This window comes from Budorcas taxicolor, chromosome 1 (genome assembly GCF_023091745.1).
Source record: "Budorcas taxicolor isolate Tak-1 chromosome 1, Takin1.1, whole genome shotgun sequence".
Lineage (NCBI taxonomy): Eukaryota > Metazoa > Chordata > Mammalia > Artiodactyla > Bovidae > Budorcas > Budorcas taxicolor.
The window spans coordinates 38,889,225-38,908,727 of record NC_068910.1 but is presented as its reverse complement, the minus strand read 5'-3'; the positions used below and the strand labels follow the sequence as shown (position 1 = coordinate 38,908,727).

Below are 19,503 nucleotides of genomic sequence, written 5' to 3'. Positions count from 1 at the left end.
CTGCATCAGGGCAGCTTTAGACCTGCATGGTAAAGGTCACCGTGGACGGTACACTACTCCACTGGTCTGCAGTTTTTAGGAGGATGTACTTGCATATCCCCTCTGAAACATAGGAGGACTTAATATAGCAAAGAAAAAAAGTAATCAAAATATACTACAGAAGTTTCTTAGATGAAAGGATAACAAATGTAAAGTGCTAGGGGCAAAGGAAGATTACTGTAAGAAATTAAAATGGGTTATGAGATCGTGTATATGTGGAATCTAAAAAAAAGATACAACTGAATTTATTTATAAAACATAAGTAGACTCACAGACATAAAAAACGCACTTGCAGTTACCAAAGGGGAGAGGGATAAATTAGGAGTTTGGGATTAAAATATGCATGCTACTATATATAAAATAGATAACCAGCAAGGACTTAGTGTAGAGCCCAGGGAAATATACTCAATATCTTATATAACCTACAATGGAAAAGAACCTGGAAAAGAATAGACAGTGTATATGGATAACTGAATCACTTTGCTGTCCATCTGAAACAAATGATCAAATATACTCCAATATAAAATAAAAATGAAATTAAAAAAAAAAACAAACAGAAGCAGCAAACAAATGCCTCCTCTGCTGAGGGGATAGCACAGTATTCCTGAGGGGATGTCAGGTCTTCGTGACCCGGGCTGGTGGCACATCCTTGGAGCCTGGGCAGCCTTGGGTCTCGAGGCTGGACTGTCCTGGGGCTGAGGAAGCTGGGAGGAAGTGGCGGCAAGTGAACCCACCCCTCAAGACCAGTAGTGGTGCCCGGCTCCCCCCACCTCCAGGTCCAGGTAGGCCCACCTATAGCCAAACAAAGCCCAGTGTACCCAAAGGAAGTCAGAGCCCTTGGACTGGACGAGTCTGGAACAGTCCCCCAGTCTCCAGGGCGGGTTGCCACCTCCAGACTCCCATCCTTAGAGTCACCCTACCCACGTAAGACAGAACCCTCAGGAGAGCAGTGTCGCAAGAGCTGGGATTTGTCTGGGAGGCGAAACATACAGGGAAAGAAGTAAGGAGACACAGGCTCCTGTGTCTAATTTACAAGCCACAAACCTGACTTGCTAAAGCTCTGCTTGCCCAAGGAAGCCCAGTTGGGCATGAGGAAATGCTGCCGCCTTGTGGCCATTTCTCATAACAACAACTTTTAAACGTGTGCTGATGGGCACGAATAGACACAAAGCCTGTTGGGCACGAAGAAATGCTGCCGCCTTGTGGCCATTTCTCGTAACAACTTTAAAAGCAGTGCGGATGAGCATTGACTTTTTCAAGCCCTGCGGAGCTATAAATGACATGACCTCAAGAAATACCTTGGTGTAGGTCATCGAAAAATAATGAAAAAAACGACAGATTTTCCAGAACCTTATTTCAAGAGGTAAATCTTACACTGTTTAAAGAAAAGTAAAAACACATGAAAAGATGCTCAACTTCGCTAATTATTAAGAGAAATGCAAATCAAATCACAGTGAGGTACCACCCCACACCACTCAGAATGGTCATCCTCAAAAAGTCTTCAAAGAATAAATGCTGGACAAGGCATGGAGAAAATGATGCCCTCCTATGCTGTTCGACAGAACAGAAATTGATAGCTACCACAAAGAACAACATGGAGAATCCTAAAAAAACAGAGCTACCAAATGATCCAGCAATCCCACTATTAGGCATGTTTCCAAAGAAAACCTTAACTCAAAAAGACACAAGCACCCCAACTTTCACTACAATCCTATTTACAATAGTCAGGACAAGGACGCCACCAAAATATCCAGGGACAGGTGAATAGACACAGGAGGTGTGGTCCATACGGACAATGGAATATGACTCAGGCATTAAAAAAAACACACACACACAATGAAATAATGCCACCTGCAGCAACATGGATGATCCCAGAGATGATAATACTAAGAGAGAAAGACAAATATCATAAAATATCACTTAGAGACGGAATCTAAAAACTGACTCATATGAACCACTTGACAAAACAAACAGATTCGAAGACTTTTAAAAAATCTGATAGTTACCAGAGATGAAGGGAGGAGGTGAGGGACAAATCAGAAGGTTGGCATGTTAATATGCCATGCCAGATACACAGTAATATAAACACACTTTAATAAAATAGACATCAACAAGGACCTATCACAGAGAACTCTACTCCACTTAGCACTCTAACATAATAAGAGTCTAAAAAGCAGATATGTGGATGTATACAAGTGAATCAAACTCAACAAACACAAATGCAACAATGTATATACACTATCCTCGCCGGGTGAACCCCATCTACGGGATCTTCCCAGCCCAGGGACTGAACCCATCTCTCATGTCTCCAGTATTTGCAGGTTCTTTACCACTAGTGCCACCTGGGAAGCCTATAAAAACTACACAGCAAAAAAAATTGAAAGAAAGAAACAAACGAAAAAGAAAGGCAGGCCTATCCCATCCCTGGAAAGAAAGAAATGGTGGAGCATCCCTGGAGCCTGGGCAGGCCAGGGTCACAAGGCTGGACTGTGCTGGGGCTGAGGGTGATGGGGAGGATGTACCAGCCAAGAGACTCCCTTGGACCTGTAGTGCCTGGGCCCCCAGGATGGAACCACCATCCCCAGATCCAGGCTGGCCCTCTTAGACCTAAGTCAAACCCAGTGCCTGCAAAGGATGGTGGACCTGCTGGGAAGGAAGACCTCTGCAAACTCACCTGGTCTCCAGGATCCTGGTGGTGGGGTTCCTGCTTCCAGCCTTCTTCCTTTGGGCCGCCCCACCTACCTGCAATCTATCTACAGCACCCTCAGCATGGCACTTCTGCAGGGCTTGGGATTTGTTTGGGAGTGGTAGGCAAGGGTAAGTGGGGAAAGGTAATGAGATACAAGCCTTTGGGTGTCTGCTCGGGCAATTTCCACTCTAATTTACAACCCAGAAACATGACTTTCTCTAAGGCTTTGGTTACCCAAGTTACATCAGTGGGGAATGAAGAAGTGCTGCCGCCTTGTGGACGCTTCCCCCAACTACAACTTCAAAACCCTTCAATTGGGGCACTTTTAAGAACCCTGCCCTCAAGAAATGCTCTGTGGGAAGTGACTGAAGATGAATTCAAAACAGGGCTGACTCTCAGAAGCCAATTTCAAGCGCTAAATTATCCTCAAATTCTTTAAAAAGAAAACTCCCATTAAAACACGCTCAGCATCCCTAATGATTCAGTTCAGTTCAGTCACTCAGTCCTATCTGACTCTTTGTGACCCCATGAATCGCAGCACGCCAGGCCTCCTTGTCCATCACCATCTCCCGGAGTTCACTCAAACTTACGTCCATCAAGTCGGTGATGCCATCCAGCCATCCCATCCTCGGTCGTCCCCTTCTCCTTCTGCCCCCAATCCCTCCCAGCATCAGTCTTTTCCAGTGAGTCAACTCTTCGCATGAGGTGGCCAAAGTACTGGAGTTTCAGCTTTAGCATCATTCCTTCCAAAGATCACCCAGGGCTGATCTCCTTTAGAATGGACTGGTTGGATCTCCTTGCAGTCCAAGGGACTCTCAAGAGTCTTCTCCAACACCACAGTTCAAAAGCATCAATTCTTTGGCACTCAGCTTTTTTCACAGTCTAATTCTCACATCCATACATGACTACTGGAAAAACCATAGCCTTGACTAGATGGACCTTTGTTGGCAAAGTAATGTCTCTGCTTTTCAATATGCTATCTAGGTTGGTCATAACTTTTCTTCCAAGGAGTAAGCGTCTTTTAATTTCATGGCTGCAGTCACCATCTGCAGTGATTTTGGAGCCCCCCAAAATAGTCTGTCACTGTTTCCACTGTTTCCCCATCTATTTCCCATGAAGCGATGGGACCAGATGCCCTAATGATTAGAGAAATGCAAATCAAAACGATGAGGGGGTTATTCCCAAGCAACAGTCATTAAAAAGTCTACAAAGAACAAATGCTAGAGAGGGCCCAAAGAAAAGGGAACTTACAACGCTGTTGGTGGAAATATATACTGGAAACAGTCACTACGGGGAACAGTATAGAAATCCCATCCAAAAAAAAAAAAACCATAGGGCTCCCATGAGATTCCAAGATTTCACTCCTGGGTGGGTGTGTCTTCAGAGAAAACCATCCTTCCAAAAGACACAGGCACCCCAACGATGTTGGTGGCACTATTTACAACAGCCAAGGCATGGAACACTGAAATGACCATCCACAGATGAACGGGTGAGGACATGCTACATACACCCAATGGATTAAGACTCAGCCAGAAATCAGGAGGAAACCACGCCATCTGCAGGAACAAGAATGGACTGCGAGACGATCACACCAGGTCCAATAAGTCAGACAGAGCAAGACAAACATCAGATGTCACTTACACATCACATTTAAAAACCGATCACAGTGAACCAACGTTCGAATCGAAACGAGACTCACAGACAGGAAACTTAGAGTTAATGAGGGTCAAGCTGGGCAAGGGGTAAGGAGAAATTAGGAGGTTGGGATTAACATAAACACAGTGATACTCATAAAATTGATGATCAAGGTGGACCTACTGGAAGCACAGGGAACTCTACTCAACACTCTGTAATAACCTACGTGGGAGAAGAATCCGAAAAAGAAGAGCTGAGAGTGTAAGTGAATCAAGTTGCTGCAGAACTCAAACACGCGCAACATGGCGTATCAGCTGTGCTACAATAGAAAAAATAAAAATGAATGAAATCAGTCCTACTCTGAACCCATCAACCTCAGTGACCTGGGCTGGTGTCACACCCGTCGAGCCTGAGCAGGCTTGGGTCCCAAGGCTGGACTGTGCTTGGGCTGAGGGAGCTGGGGAGGATGTACCAGCTGATGAGGCCACCTTCCACCTGTAGTTCTTGGCCCCCTCTGATGGAACTTGAGATGGGGACTCAACGGCCTAACTTAAAGGAAAAAGAATCCTTCAACTAAACGAATTCAATTGAGCCAACATTTATTGAGCATCTGCTCTGTTCCCATCTGGCACTTGAATAAACACAAGATGAGCCAATCGGCCAGAGCAACTGATTCCTAATTTCCTATTTTAATGGCCAATCTGGGGGCACCAGCTCTCATAACCTCTTAGGCTAATGAACATGGCTGCCCAGCACCTTCTGCCTGAGATTCTCCCCTGTTCACGGCTCTGTTTTGCTCATGAATTCCATCCTGAGGGCAAGACAACCCCCTAATCTCCCTCTGGCCTGTTGTATAATCTGTCCTTCATTATCTGTGCTCTGCCCAGGTCCTTTCTAGTCCACCTCTTCTTTTTCCTGCCAAGACGTGCACTAGCAAGCATTTATACTTAGACTTCAGAGTTCCCTTCTCCTGAGTCTACACAATTCATTTGCTCACTCATCCAATGAGCACCTCCCAGGGCCAGGCATGGTGTCAGGATAGAACAGCATCTGAGACACGTCTCTGGCCCCCTCACCCCACTCCCTTGTAGCTTGCAGTCTAGCAGGACATAGTACAAGCTGCCAGTTGCTAAGCAACTACTATGTACCAGGCATTGTGCTAGCTATTCATAAACATTAATTCTCCCAGTCATTCGCAGGTCATACTGGGTCATCATCCCAGTCATACTATAACCTTGTTTAACATGTAAGAAAAGGGTTCTGAAGCTCTGAAATTTCCCCAAGTTCACAGAACTGGGAAGGACTGGAACCCAACTCTGTCCTGCTTTAAAAGCCTCCGAAGATTAAAAAAAAAAACAAAAAAAACTTTACTTATTCATGGCTGTGCTGGTTTCCTGTCACTGCCCGAGCTTTCTCTAGTTGCAGCAGGTGGGGCTGCTTTCTAGGTGCGGTGCACAGGCTTCTTATTGTGGCGGCTTCCCTCGTTGCGGAGCGCAGGCTCCAGCGTGTAGGGGCTTCATAGCTGCAGCTCCCAGGCTCAGCAGTTGTGGCGCGTGGCTTAGTTGCTCCGCGGCATGTGGGATCTTCCCACAGGAGAGATGGAGCTCACGTCTACTGCCCTGGCAGGTAGATTCTTTATCACAGTGCCACCCGGGAAGCTCCAAAAGGCTTCAAAGTTCTGTCGTTCCTCCCAGAACCCACATTCCCAGCCACCCCTTGGACATTCCACCGGTGCCTTAAATGCAACGAAACTCCAAGTCCACCATTTTCCTCCCCCAGAAACACAGGCTAAAGAAACGAAAGGAAGATACAAAACATGGGAGGAAGGAAGGACGAAGGCACAAATCTAGCTGAGGAAACAAGACGCAGGCTTTGCAGCAGATAAATAAGACAGGTGAGCACAGCTTCGAAAACAGTATTGCTTCAAAACAATTATTCTAGAAAGCCAGCTTGGACTTCGTATTTTAATTATACTTGGATACCTGGGGCCTCGCTCTGGACATAAAATGTTGAAGTTGATTTCTCTGGCACTCCTGCCTAATAATTGGGTTAAACGTGGTTTCAGAGCAAGAGCAATGGAAGGAGAGAGCAGGGACCAATACCAAAAACCCAAAACACAAATTCCTGTCTCAGTTCAGTTCAGTCGCTCAGTCGTGTCCGACTCTCTGCGATCCCATGAATCGCAGCACGCCAGGCCTCCTTGTCCATCACCAACTCCCGGAGTTCACTCAAACTCATGTGCATCGAGTCGGTGATGCCATCCAGCCATCTCATCCTCTGTCGTCCCCTTCTCCTCCTGCCCCCAATCCCTCCCAGCATTAGGGTCTTTTCCAATGAGTCAACTCTTCACATGAGGTGGCCAAAGTATTGGGAGTTTCAGTGGTTTCCAATTACTTTGACTAGCTGATATTGACATTTGCTTTTGATCACAGTCTCTAGGAGAATGGGAACTGCCTCATAGCAATGGTCACTTTTAATTACAAGAGAAGCAAGTTCATCCTGATTAACCAAAGCATTTGGCTCTGAGTAGAATGGCTCTTGGTAAGGCGCACATTTTGGCCTCTAACAACTCACGAGCTTGGGATCTAACAAGTTCTTATTCCCCAATGACACAAAAACCATGCACAGACATTCTAAAGGTGATATTCTTACTTTATGATACTTTAGAGATAACCAAAAGCTAGCAGAGAAGCTAAATTAAATAGAAGGTTACCAACAGTTCCTAAGTAAACATCTCTCACTAAAATTCCAGAATTCAAGTTTGAGAGTCACACAGATCTGGGTTGAAATCATGGTTTTGCAATTAGCAGTGGTGACCATGGTTGAGGATGGTAATTTAATCCCCTGAGCCTCAATCTGTTCACCTGCAAAATGGGGATATACCATGAGTACTAAGTTAATATGAACTCCTCTGCATGAGTAACAGAATAGCAGTATCTAATAAATGTACCAGTGATATGATACTGACTGTGTATCACTCTTCTCTTGGAGAATTTACCTTAATAAAGATTATCTGTCTACAATTCAACGAGCCTGGGCCTGCATCAGCCCCAGGACACCTCCATCTACATGCAAGACAAGGATGGTTACTACTGCTCTTCTGGGCACTGGAGACCAAGTCCCATTTTCATCCTGCAGGCTGTGTCCATGGACCCGCAGTAAGACTCCCACAGCCAGTGACCCAGACCTCAGTTATATAAAGAAGAGTGACTTTTCCAAGAATAATGAAAAGATCTCCCAGGTCCAGGGATTCACATTTTTGAAACTCTTAAGTACACTGACAAACAGGCTGCAGGGCTGCTGCACAACTCCAGGAGGCGCCAGTGGTCAGCACATGCTGGGGCTGGTGGAATGTGGTAGCTGCAGTATCAAGGCTCAAGGACGTCTCATTCCCGCTGGCCATGTAACCCCTTCTGATGAACTGTAGGTACACATTTGGGGTTATAATGGAGATTCCCAGACATGTTTTATTAAGTGTTGGGCTTTCCTAGTGGTCCAGTGGCAAAGAATCTGCCTGCCAATGCAGGGGATATGGGTTCCCTCCCGGGTCTGCAAAGATGCCACAGAGTCACTAAGCCTGTGCACCCAACTACTGAGCCTGTGCTCTCGAGCCCGGGAGCCGCACCTACTGAGCCCACACATGCACCTGCTGAAGCCCCCTCACGATGAGAAGCCTGAGCACAGCAACTAAAGAAAGCCCACGTGTAACAACAAAGACCCAGTGTGGTCAAAAATGAAAAAATACATCATTTTTTAAAAAAGTGTTAACACGCTACCACTCATTTGAAAGCTGCTTGTCTTTCTAAGGTTGGAGGTAAGGAATCAACAAGATTAAGGAGGCAGAAAGAAAGAAGTCATTTTCAGGAAAAAAATCAACAGCCATAGAACCACCTGATACAGAAAACCATTCTCAGGTACTTCATCATCCACGCAATTCCTGTAAAAACCACTCTCCACGAAGAGGAAAGCATCTGTTATCAATGCTTCGCAGAGGGCTTGCTCGTCCACAGCCACTCACTCCAGAATCAGCACCAAGTCCGTCTGCCGAGGATCTCCTGGGAATTACCAGCATCTCTGTTCGCATTTCTTACCTGCAGTGTTGTACTCTGGTCTGAGAAGGGAGAGCTGAAGAACGTGGTGACGATGCTCATGACAATTTCGGTGACATACTTCTCCAGAACTGAGTCTGCGTGTTTCCTGTCGCTCGTGTTGTTACAGGCCTGGAGGACAAAGTCAGTGCTTTAGACCTTGTACCAAAACCTGCAAGTTCCTTGTAAAATTAAGAACTCTATGACTATTTCTGCTAATTACCCTTAACAAAGGAAAGGCAAAAGCCTGCAAGTCAGTATTTCTCCTCTTAAGAGGAGGAGAACAATTAGGGACTTCCCTGGTGGCCCAGGGGTTAAGACTCCATGGTTCCAATGCAGGGAGCATGGGTTTGATCCCTGGTCAAGGAACTAAGATTCCGCATGCCATGTGTGGTGCAACCAAAAAATAAAAATAAATGAATAAATAAAAGAGAACAATGATTAAAAAAAAAAAAGAATCATGGTAAAAGAGAAACAGATCAGCTTGGATATCATGGTGAAGAATTATAAAACATTCAAGTTGGCATGGGACCTACAAGGCCATCACTTCCTAATTCCTACCAATTTGTGGCCAATCTAAAGCCCCCAAAGGCACTAATAGGCTTAATCCCTACAGTTGTCTCTAGATACCCTAAAAGTAAACTGCTTAAGTCATTCATCTTCTCTAGGTCATAGGTAACTAATGCATATCATCAAGATACTTAATCAAGTATTACCACTGAGGTCCACCGGGCATGATAGTCTCCAAACCTACAACACTCCTTTCCATTCAGTGAAAACTCTACTGAGCCACAGTACTGCTGAAAATAGTGGGCTGTGACTCAATAACTGTATGTGTAAGTTTAGGGGTGAAGGGAGACTTCAGGTTTCACCTGCACTTTAGATAATTTTGCTGCTTAGAATACGATTACACATTTAGAAGAACAGGTTTAAGAAATTCATTTTTTTTTTTTTTTGACCGCAACACGCAGCTTGTGGGATTTCAGTTCCCCAACCAAGGACCGAACTGGGCCCTTGGCAGCGACAGCGAGAGCTCTAACCACTGGACTTCCGAGGAATTCTCCCCAAATATTTAACATCCATTTTATGACCAAACTCATTAGCCCTCTAATTTGAGATATAAAATCATATATATAATTTTAAAAATTACGAAGGGTAAAACCAGCAAATTTTATAAACTGTCATGTTCTGAGTCCAGTGATGAGCAGTTGGTAGACACATCCAGAAGTGAAGTTAGCAACGAATTTTAAAGCATTTTTAAACAACTTAAGGCAGGGATGAGCCAAGTTAAGGGCTGGTGGCTGTTTTTATAAATGAAGTTTTACTGGAACCCAGCCAAGCCCATCTGTTTACATGCCACTGCGGTCACTCTCACGCTACCAGAGCAGAGTTGAGTAGCTGTGACAGGGACCGCACGGCCCGCAAAGCCAACCACGTTTACTATCTGGGTCTTCACAGAAAGCTTTGTTGAGTCCTGATTTAAACAAGCAAAGCAGGATTTCCATTTCAAGCCAAACCCCAGATTTATGGGATTAAAAAACTAGGAAGAGCTTGAGATTAAAATTAAAATATATACATATTTAAATTATATATATATCAACCCTGAATACTCGTTGGAAGGACTGATGCTGAAGCTGAAGCTCCAGTATTTTGGTCACTTGATGCGAACTGCCAACTCACTGGAAAAGTCCCTGATGCTGGGAAAGATCAATGGCAGAAGGAGAAGAGGGTGTCAGAGGATGAGATGCCTGGATGGCATTCACTGATGCAATGGATATGAACGTGGGCAAACTTCGGGAGATGGTGAGGGACAGGGAGGCCTGGCGTGCTGCAGTCCATGAGGTCGCAAACAGTCGGACATGATTGGCTGTTGAACAACAATATATGTCTGTGATGCCAACACTAGGGTGTTATTAAACACAGGCCTTGATCAGAAGAAAATTAAGTTCTTGTAGGTTCCTTGTATTTATACTGGTAACTGGACAGTCAAGAGAAAATGCCACATTCTATGATTCTACAATGCACACATACCCCTTCCCCTGTCTCCTTAGTTCCAGAAGCCTTACCCTGCAGATGTCGACAAGGAAATTCTCAAACAATTTCCACATGTGATTGCTGGTATAAATCTCCTTCATTTCCACTTCCGTATCCACATAGCAGTGATTCAGGAAGTTAATGTAGGCAATTTTAACCTGAAAAAGAGAAACAGATTTTTCTGTAAGAATCAACTTATTCATAGTACGTGTGGGACTGACTAGTTCCCTCAAATTAACAATGACAAAGACAGACCAGTATGGCCATTCCATTTTCTCTTAACCACTGAATTTCTATGGCTTTTTGATGGTCAAAATTCACCAAGATGAAATTTGAAAACAAAGCTTTTGGAAGAGAAAATGTTCATGACTTCCAGGTAAAGAATGGAACAAAACACTGGGACCACAAAAGATGGACAGGTTTGACTACAGTAAAGTAAAGAATTTCTACTCATGAAATGGCTGTTACAAGAGTTAAATGACACAGTTTGAGAGAAGCTGTTTGCAATGCATATCTCCACAAGGAATTCTTACAGATCTCTGCATGTAAGATGGACATGCCAAGGAAAAAAGGGGCAAAAAATGTGATCTGATATTTACTTAAAGGAATAGTAAATGTCAAAAACAATATATGGAAAGGAGCTGAATCTCATTTAGTAATCAAGAAGACAGAAATTAAAACCACTCTGAGATATCATTATACACCCGCCAGACTGAAAAATAATAATAATAAATAATGATAATAATAAAAGGTGTGGCAACAATAAAATCTGGCAGGATTTGGAGTGATAAGAGCTCTGTGGTGAGGGGCCGCTGAGGTCAAACTGCTGGAAGGCACTACACACTGTCAAGTCAAAAGAAAGAAATGCACCTTGGATGACACAGCACTTCTAAGTGTTCACCCTGCAAAAATCCAGTAACTTTTCCAAAAAGTAGTCTAAAAACAGTATATATTTAATATATACTACATAATCTATGCTGTGCTGTGCTCAGTCGTGTCTGACTTGTTGCAACCCCATAGACTGTAGCCATCAGGCTCCTCTGTCCATGGGATTCTCCAGGCAAGAATACTGGAGTGGCTTGCCATGCCATTCTCCAGGAGGCCTTCCCAAACCCAGAGATCGGACCCAGGTCTCCTGCATTGCAGGTGGATTTCTTACTGTCTGAGCTACCAGGGAAGCCCAAGACCACTGGAGTGGGGAGCCTCTCCCTTCTCCAGGGGATCTTCCCAAGCCAGGAATCGAACCACGGTCTCCTGCATTGCAGGCAGGTTCTTTATACCAGCTGAGCTAGCAAGGAAGCCCACATATGTGCACGCGCTCTCTCTCTATACACACACGCATATATATAAATGCGTATGTATATATACTAGTAATATAAACTGATATTATATATTTTAAAACCTGAAGAAAAAATATATATTGCATGATCCATTTTTTTTTTGTTACTAGTTAATGTATATGAACAGAGAAAACAAAAGCTGAAAGGATTTACTTCAAAAACCTAACAGGTATTTATTATGGGTGGTAAAATTGTAGATTACTTTCCATTTCTTACTGGTTACCTGCAGTTCCTGAATATTTTAAAGCTGTCATTCATGATTTTTGCATCGCAAGTTTTTGTTTTAAAGAATAAACCTATTACGTTTTACACTGGTGTGAACTGTCTCTTTAGCCACCCTTCATCTCATTTCTGAGAAGTCTGTTCAGCTCAATGCTCCTGTTTCAACAGGTGAAATGACTGGTTCCAGAGCTGAAACCCTGCAGCAGTTTCCTGTTCTTTCTCAAGGAGACAAGAAGAAAGATTTACTTCCCCTGTCATTCCTCTCACACAAAATCAAGGCTCAAGAGGATGCTGTTTTGGCCACTGGAAGTCTCACAGCTAAGTGAGCCATGGGAGTCAAAGCTGTGAGGTCCCACCTGGGTCAGCTCCATCCAGCCGCACCCCCCGCCACACACACACCATGTGGAGAGTCACGAGCAGAGCCCACCCACCCTGGAGACACAGCCGCTCACCTCGGGGATGCAGTCCTCGTGGGTCACCACGCGGACAATGTCATCCAGCGGGAGCAGGGAGTTGCATTTGATCTCCGTGTAAACGTTCTTGCCCTCTGTGCACACGGCCAAGAGCTCCACCAGATGGATGTGGTACATGAGGGGGCTGTTCTCGTCCATCCGGTCCCGCTCAGATCTCATCATCTGAATCAGGGTCTGGAAAGAGGCTCTGTCGTTGTAGAACACGAGGACATCCTCTCCTGAGTTAACCAGCTGTGATCAGTAAGAGAGCGAGGCTTGTTTATAGCACAAGCTTGCTGGGATGGGCGAAGCGTTAAAAAAGAAATCTATTCACACAGAGAGATGTTCTGTCAGCATTTACCTTCCAAATCCAGTTGCATTTATATTACTGAACTCATCCACACTTCATTCACTTTTATTACTAAACAACTAAAAAATTCAGCAGCAGCATTTTCATTTAGATGTAAAAATATCACAGCAGTCCTAAACACTATTAGGGGAAGACAAAGTCTACATACCAGCATTCATGTATCAAGCAAAAATGTAGATTTCAAGCCTGCCCTTGTATTTCCCCTAATAATTGGGCTATGATTTTTTTCTCTTTAAAAATGTTTCCATCTCCTTTTCACACTTTGTATTTTTCTTACAGCTCTTTCATACACTGCCTTATTTCTTCACAATCACAAATAATCCAATTCTAATTAAAATACACCTTCCTTTCAGCACTCAAAGAGTCAAGGCATTCCTATTCATAACTTGTCTGCTGGGGACTGGGGGGGTTCTCATTAATCTACTTAAGAATTAAGTGCTGAAATTATTCAGCACTGCATGAAATATGAAAGATCCAAAAAGGGCTGACACAGAAGTCAAAATAAATACGATCAATATTATTCACTTAATAACAGCTAACCTTTATGAACTCTGAGAATGTTCCCACAATAGCTTACAATACCAACTCGAACAGCAATTGCAATAAACGGTAGCTATCACTGTCATCTTTATCTCATTTAACTAGCCTGTAAGTTTCTCAATCCTGAATCACACAGCCTGGGACATGGAACAGAAGACATTCGTATCCCAGGTCAAGCCAACACTTCTAACGCCACTATACCATCTTCCACTGAAATCATATATGTAGATAAGACCATAACTCCAAGTGTTAGCCGGATTTACTTGAGATTCCATTTATTTTTTAAAGATGGAAAGATGACAGCAAGCACCCACAGAAGCTGAAGTCCCGAGGGTGGCAGAGGACCCTCCTGGGACAGACGGCATCCATGGGCACTGACATCTGGCAGAGACCCAAGGGGGACTTTGCCCCGATTCTACTGACCAGCTTCTTGTGAAGCATCAAACAACAATATTCCCAGCTAGTTAATTAGGTGGAAAATTTTTTTTTTAAGTTCTAGAATTCACAAGAACTTCTTTGGCTCGAAGGATTCTATCCACAATTAACCTCAATTCACTGTATTTTGGTTCAATTTTCTTGGGCTGTTTTACTCTCTCAGAAGAATCCTAGCCAATGATCCTTAAAATAGATTTATTGCTATGAAAAAGTAGACTGGATTCTTGGCTGTTTCTACAGTTTAAGCTCACACACACTTGCGCATGCACACACATACATTACTTTTTTTAATGGCCCCTGGACACAGTGCCAGGTTATAAAATAAATAAAATTAAATAATGTGTAAGTCCCTGAGAACACCAGATGAAGGTATTCAGAAATACGTAGCTGTCACCTCGGCCATGACCATGTCCTGGCACTTCTTGATGAATTTCCCTTCAGCCTTGACAATCGTCTGCAGGAACTTGATGTACTGGACGTTTCGACCGTGAGTCTCGATGCAGTGAACGAAGTGCTGGACAACCCGCTCGTTGATCTCGCTGCACAGCTGGAAGTTGTTCATGAAGATGTGCTGCATCGTGACGGCTTCCAGGATCTGACGCGAGAGCAAGGGCACAGAGACAGGGTCAAAGGGAGGGCAGGGCGAGAAAGAGTCTACCCCGACACAGGCAGGGGCACTCAGCCCTGCGAGAGCATGCTTCTCCATCCTCGCTTCTGGATGGTGTTCCTGCTAACTCAACGTTTTCAATCATGTGTAATAAAACCACAGGGCAGTAAAGAAACCATCAGTTTTCCGCTGAATGAATTTCAGGGGGAAGCTCAGCACCCAGCTCAAGAAACAAAATAGACCGCTTATGGCCCACTCTCTCCAAGTTTACCAATTATTTTGACTTCCACAACCACAGATTAGCTTTGCCCAGTCTCGAACCTCAAGCATCCTCTTCTACCTGCCTTTTGTTCAAACCGCAACAGGGTCATCCGTGTTGCTGTATGTGTTACTAGCTTGTTTACTGTTACCACTACGCACATTCCATCGCATGAATATACCACGTGCATTTATCTGTTCTACTGTTGACGGGCATTTGGGGAGTGACTTAGCAACTAAATCACCACCACCACCACCAGTCTTAAGAGTAGGTAGCGACACAATTCTTACAACATATATGATGAACAGTGTCACTCTGAATATTCTTCTAAATGTCTTCTGATAAATGAAATGTATCCATTTCTGTTGGCTTTATACCCAGGAGTAGAATTGTTGGGTTGCACAGTTCAAATACATTTGGCTTTAGAAGATACTCCCAGACAGCTTTGAAACCGATTAACAATTCACATTCTACATCACAGCGACTCCATAGTCTTGCCAACACTTAGTGGTGTCAGTTTTTTAATTTCATATTTTGTTGTAAGTATCTTCCTTGATTTGCATTTCTCTGATGATGAACCATATTGAGGGCTTTGTGATGTTTGTCGGCCATTTGGATAATCTCAGAGCATCCCATTTTAAAGTTTTTAGCTCATTTGAAAAAGTGGGCTGTGATTTTCCTCATGGACCTTCTGGAGTTTGTTACTTCTACTGGGTGTGAAGTTGTTCCTGGACTTGAACACTGAATGTTTTCTCTCACTCTGTGGCTTGTCTTTGCTTACTCTTTACAGTGTCATTTGATGAACAGAAGTTCTTAATTGTTTTTTTAAAGATTTTTTTATCTTGGGCCACTTTTAAAGTCTGTATTGAATTTGTTACAATATTGCTTCTGTTCATGTATATTGGTTTTTTGGCCAAGAGGCATGTGGATGGGATCATAGCTTCCTGACCAGGGGCCAAACCCACCCCCCCTGCATTGGAAGGCGAAGGCTTAGCCACTGGACCACCAGCAAAGTTCCGCATTAATTTTTTTTAACAAGTCTGATTTACTGATATTTTCCTGCATGACTAGTGGTCTTTGGATTCAATGTGAGAAAAGTTCCTTTCCATAAGGTCATGAGGGTATTTTCATGTTTTCCTTCAGAAGCTTCATTTTCTACTTTTTATCTAGACTTAACAGTTATTAGGTTTAATGACTGGTGTGAGGTAAGGGGCTTTAAACTTTTCATCTTTTGCCTTTTCGTTAACATGACAAAGATGGAATAGGACTCTACAATGCAGCAGTTGTTTTTCTGGAAAGCTCCAGCAGTACGGACGAGTATTTCTGTGTGTGTGTGTGTGTGTGTGTGTGTGTGTGTGTGTGTGTGTGTGTGTGTGTGTGTGTGTGTGTGTGTGTGTGCGTGTGCATGTGAGTAGGTGTTAATGGACAAGGCTGTCCTTTGCAGTACTGCTCATGAGCCAAAAATCAGACACTGCCAAACTGTCCATTAATCAGGAAATGGTTTCAGAAAAGTTACAGCCATTCTGTCCATGTGTGCTCAGTCGCTTCAGTCGTGTCCAACTCTTTGTGACCCTATGGACTGTAGCCCACCAGGCTCCTCTGTCCATGGGATTCTCCAGGCAAGAATACCGGAGTGGGTTACCATTTCCTCCTTTAGGGGCTCTTCCCAACACAGGGATCAAACCCGTGTCTCCTGCACTGCAGGCAGATTCTTTTACTGCAGAGCCACCGGGCAAGTATTTAGTCATGAAAATCAATGAGAAAAATTTGTATATCTCTGACTTACAAAGATAGCCAAGATGTGTAAGTGAAAAAGGTAAAATACAAAAACAATGTGTACAGTGTACCATCATTTTCCTACTAAAACAAAGCATGACACATATGTAACATATTAAAAACATATGTAATTAAAATGTAACACAATTATGTTTTACACGGATGCATTATGTTTTGTGTAAACATGGAGAACTTGATGCACGACCCTAGGAGGATGTGGCTGGACAGTGAGAAGTGGTACTTTGCTACAGCTGGAGTTTGATGTAATGAGGAATGCTACTAAGAGAAAATACATTTATCTTGCATCTACCACCTCTTCCTCACTCCTTCTACCTTTTTTCCCATAAAGTATTTACGTCCTCCTGAGAGCCGATCAAAATGTTCCCCGTTGGAATGAAGGTTGCATCATAACAAGCCCCAGTGGCCAGGACAGCAAGAGAACAAGCTGTTCTCCTCTCTTCCTGCTTCCACCCCCCGCGGTCCTCCTCCCTGCACAGAGTCCCAGACAGGCCTCCAATCTTACCCCTGGGTTTAGAAACAGGTTTATGTGTTTGTGGAGCAAAGCCTGATTCTGCTGGTTGCCGGCGCAGAAATTCTGAAGAAACTCATGAGCCAGCCTCATTATCTCCTGCATCTTGGTGTCTTCAGCCTGTGAGGGAGAAGACAGACGAAAAACAGGTTGAAGACCCAGCTATGCCTTTGGCAAGAGAAGGTCAACTGGAGAAAGCAGCGATCTCTAGGCCAGGAGGCCAGGTTCCATGATGCCCCCATCCCCTTGACTCATGTGGGGCTCTGGGGGTGTTTCAAGGGGCTGGCTGCATAAAAACACTGGGGGGTGCTGCACCGCTGACTCTTGCAGAGAAGTCAGAAATTTGTCTATGCTGGAGGAAAATGAATTCTCTCCCATTAGCCTTGGGAAGTCAAATGAAACGATTTTATCATGGAAAAAGGACATAGACAATGAAAGCGAAGAGGAAGTCTCTGAGATCCCACTGTCTAGCAATTGCTGAAATGTCTAAACCCCTTACTTCTGAAAATGCGGATGGACAGCAGAGCAGGGGCCAACTTCATCACTGGCTATAAAGCACATCTCCCAGCTCTCAGGCACACAATTTCAAGTTGCCTTAACCTATGGACACCCTAAATCCTGGCAGCAGTTATAACAGCAAAGTGGAACTCTAGATTCTAAGTTGGGGCAAATGTACCTGTCTTGACTCCTTTCCCCATCACCTGACACATGATTTAACCTAAGACTTAGCTTTCCTACTTACACCATCAGGATAATGTGTGTCTCAGGCATTTCACATGGCTGCTTACAAGATTCTCAGGTCATGTATCAAAAACACATACTCAGTAAGCAACTAGGATACACTTTACAGCACAGGCAAGTATAGCTATCATCTTGCAATAACTTTTAATGGAATATAATCTGTAAATATACCAAATCCTTTTGCTGTACCCCTGAAACTAATATTGTAAATCAACTACACTTTAAAAAAAATACACTCAATATTTGTAAAGAGTTAGATGCCTATGTTAATCCTAAAGGAAATCAACCCTGAATACTCATTGGAAGGACTGATGCTGAAACTGAAGCTCCAATACTTTGGCCACTTGATGCGAAGAACTGACTCACTGGAAAAGATCCTGATGCTGGGAAAGACTGAAGGCACGAGGAGACAGAGAACCAGATGATTGGATGGCATCACTGACTCAACAGACACGAGTCTGAGCAAACTCTGGGAAACGGTGATGGACAGGGAAGCCCAGTGTGCTGCAGTTCATGGAGCTACAGAGAGTCAGACATGGCTGAGCAACTGAACAACAGCAACAACAAAGAGGCCTATGACAAGACAGTTATACAGAACCTCTTGGGACTTCCCTGGTGGTCCAATAGCTGAAACTCCAGGCTCCCAATGCAGGCGGCCCAGGTGTGACCCTGGTCAGGGAACTAGATCCCACATGCAGCAACTAAAGAACCCGCATGCTGCCATGAAGACGGAAGATCCCACGTGCTGTACTTAAGACCCAGTGCAACCAAATAAATAGACATTTGAAAACAAAGAAACCTCTTGCTACTTTCAGTTCAGTTCAGTTGGTCAGTCGTGTCAGACTCTCTGTGACCCCATGGCCTGCAGCACGCCAGGCCTCTCTGTCCATCACTCCCAGAGTTTACCCAAACGCTTGTCCATTGAGTCGGTGATGCCATCCAACCATCTCATTCTCTGTTGTCCCCTTCTCCTCCCACCCTCAATCTCTCCCAGCATCAGGGTCTTTTCAAATGAGTCAGCTCTTCGCATCACGTGTCCAAAGTACTGGAGTTTCAGCTTCAACATCAGTCCTTCCAATGAACACCCAGGACTGATCTCCTTTAGGATGGACTGGTTGGATCTCCTTGCAGTCAAGAGTCTTCTCCAACACCACAGTTCAAAAGCATCAATTCTTTGGCACTCAGCTTTCATTATGGTCCAACTCTCACATCTATACATGACTACTGGAAAAACCATAGCCTTGACTAGATGGACCATTGTTGGCAAAGTAATGTCTCTGCTTTTTAATATGCTGTCTAGGTTGGTCATAACTTTCCTTCCAAGGAGTAAGCGTACTACTTGCTACTTTAGCCAGTTCTAAACAACCCATCACTTCAAAGAGTAAAAACGCTTCCTCAAATGGAAATCACCCCTCATATTCGTAAAGCCCACTTCATCTTCCTCAGTCACCTCACATACATCCCCCCTCATTTTAGAGGCAGAGTGCTGCAGTTGGGAATGCAGGCCCTAACACCAGGCTGCATGGCCCTTAGGCCAAACGAACAGCTTCTGAGCTGTGTGACCTTGGGCAAGGGACTTCACCTTTCGGTTTCCTCATCTGTAACAAGGAGCTGATAAAGGACACACCTCCTCTTGTGGTTATGAAGATTAAATGAGAAAATTCATGTTAAGTGCTTAGACCATAACGACTCATTAAATGTTAGCTGCTGTTACTGGTCTAGACTAAGGGTCAGCAAACTTTTTTCT

The 19,503-nt window shown here is 44.0% G+C and overlaps 1 protein-coding gene across 1 annotated transcript in view; it reads right to left on the bottom strand.

Moving 5' to 3' along the window:
- ITPR1 (inositol 1,4,5-trisphosphate receptor type 1) overlaps positions 1-19,503 on the bottom strand; it is a 322,601-nt gene that overhangs the window by 139,378 nt on the left and 163,720 nt on the right. The window contains exons 29-33 of the mRNA XM_052638520.1: positions 17,010-17,135; positions 14,239-14,439; positions 12,500-12,751; positions 10,518-10,643; positions 8,455-8,583 (exon numbers count right to left, since the gene is read on the bottom strand). Of these exons, the coding sequence (XP_052494480.1) occupies positions 8,455-8,583; positions 10,518-10,643; positions 12,500-12,751; positions 14,239-14,439; positions 17,010-17,135 (834 nt within the window). The remainder of the gene's footprint in view (positions 1-8,454; positions 8,584-10,517; positions 10,644-12,499; positions 12,752-14,238; positions 14,440-17,009; positions 17,136-19,503) is intronic.